Source organism: Vicia villosa, linkage group LG2 (genome assembly GCF_029867415.1).
Source record: "Vicia villosa cultivar HV-30 ecotype Madison, WI linkage group LG2, Vvil1.0, whole genome shotgun sequence".
NCBI classification, from domain to species: domain Eukaryota; kingdom Viridiplantae; phylum Streptophyta; class Magnoliopsida; order Fabales; family Fabaceae; genus Vicia; species Vicia villosa.
The window spans coordinates 200,795,553-200,805,265 of record NC_081181.1 but is presented as its reverse complement, the minus strand read 5'-3'; the positions used below and the strand labels follow the sequence as shown (position 1 = coordinate 200,805,265).

The following is a 9,713-nucleotide window of genomic DNA, read 5'->3' as shown; positions in this document are numbered from 1 at the left end:
CCAAACTGTTTGCAACAGTAACATTGAACTTTCTTCTTATCCTTTCCCTTCTGATATCTCTTCTCATCAGAAGTTGAGGCTTCCTTCTGGAATCTATCACCACGTCTATGCTTCTGGTCCTTCTTGACAAAAGAAGCCTTCAGAGCTTGTTCAACTTCTCTCTCAGAAGTTCTCTCAGTCAGACGCAACTCTTGTGCTTCTAAACTGCTTTGCAACTCTTCTATTCTCATGGTTTCCAGATCTTTAGAATTTTCAATAGATACAACAATATAATCAAATTGAGGAGTAAGTGACCTCAATATCTTCTCTATGATTACCTGTTCAGAAAGGGTTTCTCCACAAGCCTTCATCTCATTAGTGATCACAATCACTCTAGAGATATACTCAGAGACTTTCTCATTGTTCTTCATGTTGAGATTCTCATATTGCTTTCTCAGGGATTGAAGCTTCACCTTCTTTACTGATACGTCACCACCGTAACACCTGACCAGTATATCCCACGCCTCCTTAGACGTCATAGCATCATAAATCTTCTCAAACACATTCACATCCACACACTGATGGATGAAGAACAACGCCTTTTGATCTCTCTTGTTCGTTTCCCTCTGCGCTTCTCTTTGTTCTTCCGTTGCATCCGCTGCAACCGGAACATATCCTCTAGTGACAAGATCTAAAACATCTTGAGCACCAAATAATACACGCATTTGAATCATCCATCTATTCTAGTTTTACCATCAAGAACTGGAAGTTTGGTATTCAAGTTGCTTCCACTCATCTTTAAACTTGTGCAGACAAAAACAGATTTCACTCACACTCACACAGTGTTTCCCAACCCACAAACAATCAAGAAAAATGTGATTCAACACAACTTTGTTTCCCTGAAACAAAATCAATCACACAGTCACACAAACTCACGTTCACTCGTGTTTCCCTGTGTTTGGAACCGGAGCTCTAGATACCAATTGTTGGTGCACAATGAATAAAGATGATGACAAAGAGAATAATAGAATAACGGCGCAAAAGAGATGAGAGAATAAATGTTGTATTCTACTATTAATGATAGCTATTACAAGGCTATTTATAAGAAAAGAAAATCTTGCCACATAAGCCCTAAAACAGTAAACTTAGTGAACAAGTCTAAGGTACAAACAGTACAATACTACAAAATACTAAAGTACCCTTACTACTAAACAACTAAGCTAATGGGACCCAAAAGATAACATCTTCTGGTCAACAACATCTTCTGAGTAACAATCAGAAGATCAGCCCACATCAGAACTTCTGATGCTCATCTTCTGAATATTGAATTACTCTTCAATACTTTTAACCGCACGGTTGATATTCTTGTTTCCTTTCTCATGCTATGTTTTCTATGTTTTGTGCTGTGTTTCTAATGACAACGTCCTCTGCTTGTACCAGCATCACTGTAGGAACTGTGGTGATATTTCCTTCAGATAGTTTTTCCACTCCTTTTAGAATATTCTCTGCAAATCATCCTATACCTCCTACCATGTCTATTAGAGCTCCAAACAATGAGCGTGAAAGAATTTTGAGAATCATCAAATTGTGAACTATTACTACTACCAATTCGGGTTATTGATGAAAAAATTGTTTGGTGATGCTTTCTGAAAATGAAAAAAAAAAGTTTTAAAATTGCTTCTGAAAAATTCTGATTTTTTAAGTTATTTAGAGGGGGTTTAAAACCCCCGTAATCTATCTATTTTTAATTAGTATTGACTTTAATTGACGTGGCGTTACACGTGGCGTGCCACGTAAGCCTCTGTTAGTGAAATTTAACGGGAGGGACTTAAAATAGGGACGGAAAATATTGCGAGGACCATTGTTTGAAGAAAAATTTTGTAGGGACTAAAATTGAAAGTTGCCATATTTATAGGGACTACAAACTTATTTAACCCTAAATTCTATGAAAAAAGTAATATAATCAATCTATATTTTAATACTTATATATAAAATGGTTAAATTAGTAAATTAGGTTAACACTTTCTAAAGAAGGTTCTAGATAAATATTAATGTTAAATATTGACTTCATAATCTCGATTTATCTCATAGATTGAAAGGTTATGCATTTTTTAGGCGTCTAAGTACAAATAAACATAAATATTTTGTGAATTTGACAAAGCATTACATTTATGTCGTTGCAAGAGTGAAATTTTGACAAGGTCGCTTAGATTACAAATAAAAAAGAGTATGCGTCATTAGAGGTAAAAGGTTCTAGAATATTGATACAATATTTTTTAAATTGACAGAGAATGCAAATATTAAAAATAAAATCTCAAAATTTAAATCAGATGAAGAAAAAGAAGAGGAAATTTTAGAAATTATTTTGAGATTTTTTGAAATTAAAATGATTTTATATGATTTTTTAAAGATGAAACAAATAAAAATAAATTAAAACAAAATAAAATAAAAGCAGAAAAATAAGGCGCGTTGGATCAAGACTCATTAATCTGATCTGACATATCCAAAGGCTCAAAGGCTAAAGTGCACCATGGAATTTAGTTCAGAAAATACATCAGATCCAATTAAATCCAACAAATAAAATTAAAATAAATGGCCTCGTCTCATTGGCAATAGCGTTTGAAAACAAACTCAGGTCACTCACGCACCTCCAGTCGTCTTCTCCGGTGAGTTGCTCATCGGAGTTTAGCATTTGATAATTTCATATCATAAAACCAATGCCATTAGACTCTTTTCATGGGTGCAAACTCAACTAATAAAACCATTAAAAAAAAATTCAAAATGTATAAAGAGAATTTTGGAAAACATGGAGGATTTTCAGAAAACGAAAAATTAAAATTAAATGATAAAATCAATTACTAGTAAATGAAAGGTAAGTTAGGGAAAGATTCAGGGGAGCAAGAGCTACACAATGGTATCAAGTTTGAGTTAGAATGAAGCTTCTAACTACATTTTTAAGATTTATAAGGAAATTATGGTTAAAAATATACCTTATAAATTAATCTTCATTTTTAAAAATCATAGCTCATCTCTTTTGTGTTTGGAGTTACTTGTTCCATAATAACGTAAGGAAATTATGGTTAAAAACGTACCTTAGATCTTGCATGAGATCTTTTATATATGAGAAGTGGTTAGAGATCCCTTTACTTTTCGAAGAGGTAAGCGGGAACAGTTGGATGACATCCAACGGAGAATAACCATCCTTAGTGTGGGTCTAGTAAAGTTCTTAAGATGATGGGTGCATTGTGCCTTTGATACGTTATGACTTAGGATATATGATTGGACCTTCCCATTATTAAGCTTTTGGCCAATTCAAAATAGTTATCCCTTAAACCCTTGTTCCTATGTTGTATAGTGAGGGCTTTACCGAGTTTGTATTTAGTTTGAGTTCTGGTGAAAGGGAGTAGAAGAGTCTCGATGAGACATTGATGTCATTGGAAAAGCGCATTAAATTCCTTCCTTGTGATAAGAAATGCTTACCAAGTACGTCTCAACACGTGTCTATATGTATGACGGTAATAATTCTTATTTGTACTAGGTCTTTTGAGTGCTCTTGAACAACGAGCGTTGAAATTTTGACTGTTGAAGATGCGGTTCATTCTTTCCAATACCAAGGATCACAAGGTTCACCTTCCTTAGAGAATATATATGGAATCCTAGAGTTATCATACTATTATTTTCGCCATTTGCGACTCTTTGAAATTTCTTCTCACACGTCTACAATCTTCCTCAATCTCTTTCGATTATCCACTAATTTGTGCTTGTGCCATCTCTTTTGCTAGAACATACAAGATTTGGGTCATATATTGAATTCATCTTTTTAAGGTAGTGTATGAGTATGAAATTTCTTTTCTTTTTGTAATTGCTTACTTTATTCGGGTTTATGTAGAAAAGTTTTCTCTACTTCATGCTTCGGTGAATTCTATTACTATAGACGACTTTAGACGGACTCAAATTTTTTCTTTGTGTTGAGCTTGCGTTTTTCTCATGATCATTTCTTTTATGTGGTGATGGCCTTTTTTTGACATTGACAACTTTCTACCCAAAATCCAGAAAGCGACATGAGATAACTCAACAATGTATTGGTGGATAAAGAGATGTTAGAACACCGTCTACTTCTTCGTTGGTGAAGGTGACTTAGACCACACCTCTAGTGAAGTGTGTCCTTCCTTAGGCTAGGGATTGCTTCCTCCCGAAGAGGATATGAGGACCTATAACAAGTATGATAAATGTGTCATTCCTCTCCACAAATATTTGTTTCTTTAATAGATTTTCATCTTTCCTTCAACAACTTTGAAGTGGGTACTCTGAACCACCTAGAAATTGCTACTTCAATTTTGCATCTAGTGAAGTGGATTTATATCAAGTCTTTAAGTATTAGTGCAAATAAAAAATGTTTGTTTTCTATAGATTGGATGATTTAATTGTTCTAAAAAGCAAGTTTATATAAAAGGAAATTAGTAGCCTTCTTTAAAGATTTAGACTATGTTAACAATATTGTTCCTTCGAGAGCATCACCAAAGAAGCAAAAGAAGCAGTTGATCGAAACACGCTCGAAGGAGGACATGAAAGTCATTTTGATGAGAAATTTCCATTTTTTTTCTTTGGCATGAAGAACAGGAAGGACCCACCAAATAATAATTATTTTTACACTTGATTCCATTCACGCTATATAATTATTTGGCAAAATTATATTCAGGGTCTATTTTATTGTAACAAGTTGGTCCTTTATATTTTTTTTGCTATAAATTAGTCCTTTATGTTAACTAATGTATGCATCCTTGACCTTTTTTCTGTTTTATTAATTTTATTTTATTTCGTTTTTAACTTTTAAAATTCATATTAAACTAATTGTTGGTCCAAAAATTATGAAAAAATTCCTAAAAATATTTCTTCTCATTTTACACTTTGTGTAATTTTCTGAGAATTTTATTTTCTGTTTTATTATTTTTATTTAATTTATTTCTTTTGTGTGCATTTTAATTAGTTTAAAAATATTTTTATGCTCTAAAAAATTCTGAAAATTTTATTATAGGATTCAATAATGGTCTCTAACGCATGTTAAGTGATACATCAACACCATTAGTGTCACTTCGGTTTTTTTGGAACGAAGTTTATGAAAAAGGTTAACTGTGCAGACGTTAGTTAACATAAAGGACCAACTTGTAGCGAAAAAAACATCAAGGACCAACTTGTTACAATAAAATAACTTAAAAAGATCCTGGGTATAATTTTGCCTAATTATTTTTACACTTGATTCCATTCACACAATATATATAGCAGCTAGTCCACATCGGTAATTTGCTGCATATCATGATAGGAAAGTGACACTTGACAATGAGCTAAGCTATGACTCTGAATTTGAAGTTTTTTAATATGCAAAGTAATCCATTGCAACAAATAGCAGCAAAACTTAGCACAAAATGTACAAGTTGAGAATTGCATGCTCATGCACAATTATCTTCAATATAGAACCAATTAAATAAAATTTTAATCCTATAAATGATATACCATGAGAGAATCAAATCGTCTTCACATTTATCCATTTCTAAAAATTCATATAAAGTAATTATAATTCTAATTAAACAGCATGATGTGAAAGTGACATGTTCAAAAATATAAATATTATCCATCCTATCTACTTATTTTACTCTCTTTAAAAAATAGTAATGATGAGTTCATTAACAAACTTAAAATGATATAGACCCAGTGCAGTGCATATTGAAACTCATGTTATTCCATTCATACCAAAACTATTATATTATAATAATCATGTTACCCTTTATATATATAATACTATTAAACTTCTCAAGTATATCCATATTTTCAACCATGAACTCAAATATGGATAATCACCAAGACTCACTAGTGTACACAGATAATTTTGAGTTGCATGATTTCATTGATGATCCAAACTTTGATCAATTTATAGATTTAATTAGAGGTGAGAATGAAGATGCAACAATATGTAACTTTGGTTCTGACCTTATCAATGATTGTTTCATTGATAATCATCAACAACCTCTTTCAATTCCACTAAACCCATTACTTGATCACAATAACAATAATATTAATAATATTGTGAATGTGTATGATCCAAGCTCTTCAACAATTGGCTCCTTCTCTTGTTATGATGAGGAGATTAAGGGAGAAGGAGAAAATAATGGTGATGATTCTCCGGCAACAACAACCACGAACTCGGTCGATGATGCCAAATCTAGGGCTAAAACCGATCGGTCCAAGACTCTCGTTTCGGAGAGGAGGAGGAGAGGTCGAATGAAGGATAAGCTTTATGCATTGCGTTCTTTAGTTCCCAACATTACAAAGGTAAGCATTTTTATTTCAATTGATATTTTTTAGACAAAGTGGTAAAAATCACTAAAAACTTACGTATACAATCGTGAGTATCAGGTCTGAGCCCTGGTGATGACGTCCAACTTATCAATATCGGCTTTTGCAGTTGAATTAGGATTTATCAGATATTGAATTTCAAACATTACAAAGATGTATATATTTGCTTTAAACTAGGTTAAGATTGCTACTTATAATTTTTCAATCTAATATAGATGATAGTAATTGAGAATAGTAAATTTAAAGTAATAAATGTATAATTGAAGTGAGTGAGGTAACTCAACTAGCACGTGCTTTTATATACACAGATGGATAAGGCCTCTATAATCGGAGATGCGGTATCATATGTGCATGATCTTCAAGCACAATTTAGGAAGTTGCAGGCTGAGGTTTCAGGGCTTGAAGCATCTTTATCCATGTCTGAAAATTATCAAGGATCAATTAACAACACCATGAATGTTATTCAAAGCCATCCCATTTGCAAGAAAATTATCCAGGTTTGTTTCATTATTTCCATTTCATATTTTAAAATATGCACACAATTTTAACAATTGTGCATTATGTTATAGGTGGAGATGTTTCAAGTGGAGGAAAGAAGTTACTATGCAAAAATAGTATGCAATAAAGGAGAAGGTGTTGCAGCTTCATTGTACAAGGCTCTTGAGTCTCTTGTGAATTTCAATGTTCAAAATTCAAACTTAGATACAATTTGTGACACTTTTCTACTTACATTTACATTGAATGTAAGTTAGTAAACTATACTCTCTCTATCCAATACAATGATTAGTACTAATTATGATTAATTAGTGATCATTTGATGTTTTTTAAAACAGGTAAAAGGTTCTGAACAAGAAATGAATCTTCAAAATTTGAAGCTATGGGTGGCAGGAGCTCTTTTGAACCAAGGCTTTGAATTCATGCCATCCTTTTGATCCATTGCATGAAGTATTAATTTGGCGCGAAGATCGTAGAAACCGAATTTAATTTCCTATAAAAATTAGACTAAAAATTAAAATTTGCATTAGATTTTGAGACTTTTCAGTGTTTAATTGTTTCTAATTTAAATGCTTGATTCAAGTGTTTTAAATTAGTGATAAATATTTTGTCAAAAAAAAAACAAAATTAGTGATATAAATTCCTCTTACTATTAGCCAAGTATGAATATTGACACAAGTGTGTGCCCAGTATAACAATATTATCTCTTAGAACTCAAAATCAATATTTTCTCATAAATCTAAGTGCGATGTTTCTAAGTTTTGGATTGAATGATTAACGAGTTATGAGTTTTTCTTCCGATATATGTGTTATGTATTTATGAATTAAGAGCATGTTTATGATTTGGTTTAAGTCGAAATTGTGACGCCTCAAATGAAATGTTTGTTTTGAGACTTTTATACTCTGATTTTCCGTGTTAATTGCGGGGTAGATTTGGGGTGTTACAACTGACACCTGTAAGGGGTTAGCCATCCAAGTAGCTACAAACATGTTAAACTAACCCGAATAACCGGCATAAATCCAATCCCATGCCAAAGATTTTGCCACAAATACTATCTCCCGACACCCCTTCACCCCACCATTGAACAATATGTCGTTTTTGACTAACCAAATAGCCCGAACAACAAAAAACCAAATGATTATACTACAAGGATTATTTATGTCCCGCCTTCTTATGACAAAATAAAACCATAAAATATGATTAGAGATGGAGAAACAGTAGGATACAAATTAACACCTACACATTCTAAAACAGAATTCCAAACTTCCACAACAACACAACAAGATGAAAAGAAATGAATATGTGTTTCTTCTGGATCCAAGCATAAAGCATAGACAAATTTATGCACACCTGATTAAACTCCTCTCTTTGCCAACTCATCCTTTGTTTGAAGTCTATATTGAAGCAGTCTCCATCCAAAAACTTGAATGTTTGACGACGCCTTTGATTTCCAAATGAGCCTCAGAGTTTCCAACGTTCCAACACTTAAGATTAAAACCTGATCCAGCCCGTTAGATAACCTTTCGAAGGCTGATTTAATCGAAAAAGCTACAGCTAAAGGCCACCAAACGAAATGATCCTGTAACAATGGATTAGGTTATGTGTGTTGCAAGATGGTATGCAAATTGGCACACTCTGCAACCTCCACTTCTGTCAAAATAGTGGTGTTATCGCACATGGACCAAACCCACTAGTTCTGGTCCAAAAGTCTAACTTCTGGAATCCTCACATTTGGTTCCTACAAGGCGATGAATAACGAGGCAAACTGATAGCGCAATGGTTCGTTGCCTATCCAACGATACCTCCAAAAATCAATATCAACACCATTACCAAATTTGCACGATAAACACATGCAAAACCAATTGGTTTCGGCTCCACAAGCACCTAACAGAATGCAAAAGTCCCTCCACCACAATGAATGCTTTGAGTTAACACTAGAGGAACCGTCGACCCAGATTGCTAACTTGATTGCTAACTTGATGTATCCATATTTATAAGATAAAACGTTATGCCATAAATATTCCTTCTCAACCAAAACCCTCCAACCCCATTTACTTATTAGTTCTCTGTTGAATAAATCACAATGCTTCATGCCAATACCACCAGCACATTTCGACATACAAATAGTCGACCAAGCCACTCAATTAATCCTTCTTAAATTTTCTTGACCGTTCCATAAAAAAGAGCTCTGAATGTTAATAAGTTCTTGAATAACAACTTTAGGCGCTTTGTAAAACGAGAAATTAAACAATGGAATCTAATTTAGAACTGAATTGAGCAAAGATACTCGGCCTCCAAGATTTAGATGTTTGCCTTTCCATGACACCAATCAATTCCTTACCTTTTCCAAAACTGATTCCCAAGAAGATTGCCTCCTTGGATTACAACCTATTTGAATAGCAAGAAACTGCAATGTTGGGGACTGATAACACAATTCAAAAAATCAGAAGCTGCCTGCAGAAAATCATGCTCAACATTAATACTGATAATTCAACTCTTGCTAAAATTAACTGATAAACCTAAACATATCTAGACGAAGCAACACTTTAATCGTTCCTAAATTCTCCCATGTAGGCTTCTCCGGAAGAATCGTATCATTAGTGAATTGAAGGAGCTCAACATGAATATTATCGCCCAAAGAAAAATGATGGTAAGAGAAACTAAGAGAGTGAATATTACCACATCAAGCCCGCCAAACCTTCTGCTGCAATAATATAGAGGAATTAAGAGAGTGAATCTCCTTGACGAAGATCCCTTCTGGCTTGAAAATCGATAGTTGGGCTTCTATTTATCAAAATCAAGAAAGAAGAGGAGCACACACAAGCTTGAATCCATCCTAACCATTTGGGCCCAAAATTCATTCTTTTCAAGACATATAGTAGATAGC

The 9,713-nt window shown here is 33.4% G+C and overlaps 1 protein-coding gene across 1 annotated transcript; it reads left to right on the top strand.

The window, feature by feature from the left end:
* The first annotated feature begins 5,792 nt into the window (after positions 1–5,792).
* Positions 5,793–8,315, top strand: LOC131647940 (transcription factor FER-LIKE IRON DEFICIENCY-INDUCED TRANSCRIPTION FACTOR-like). The gene is made up of 4 exons (XM_058917750.1): positions 5,793–6,306; positions 6,639–6,827; positions 6,900–7,073; positions 7,164–8,315. The coding sequence occupies exons 1-4, from the start codon at positions 5,812–5,814 to the stop codon at positions 7,260–7,262; spliced, it is 957 nt and encodes a 318-aa protein (XP_058773733.1). The 5' UTR covers positions 5,793–5,811; the 3' UTR covers positions 7,263–8,315.
* Positions 8,316–9,713: the final 1,398 nt, after the last annotated feature.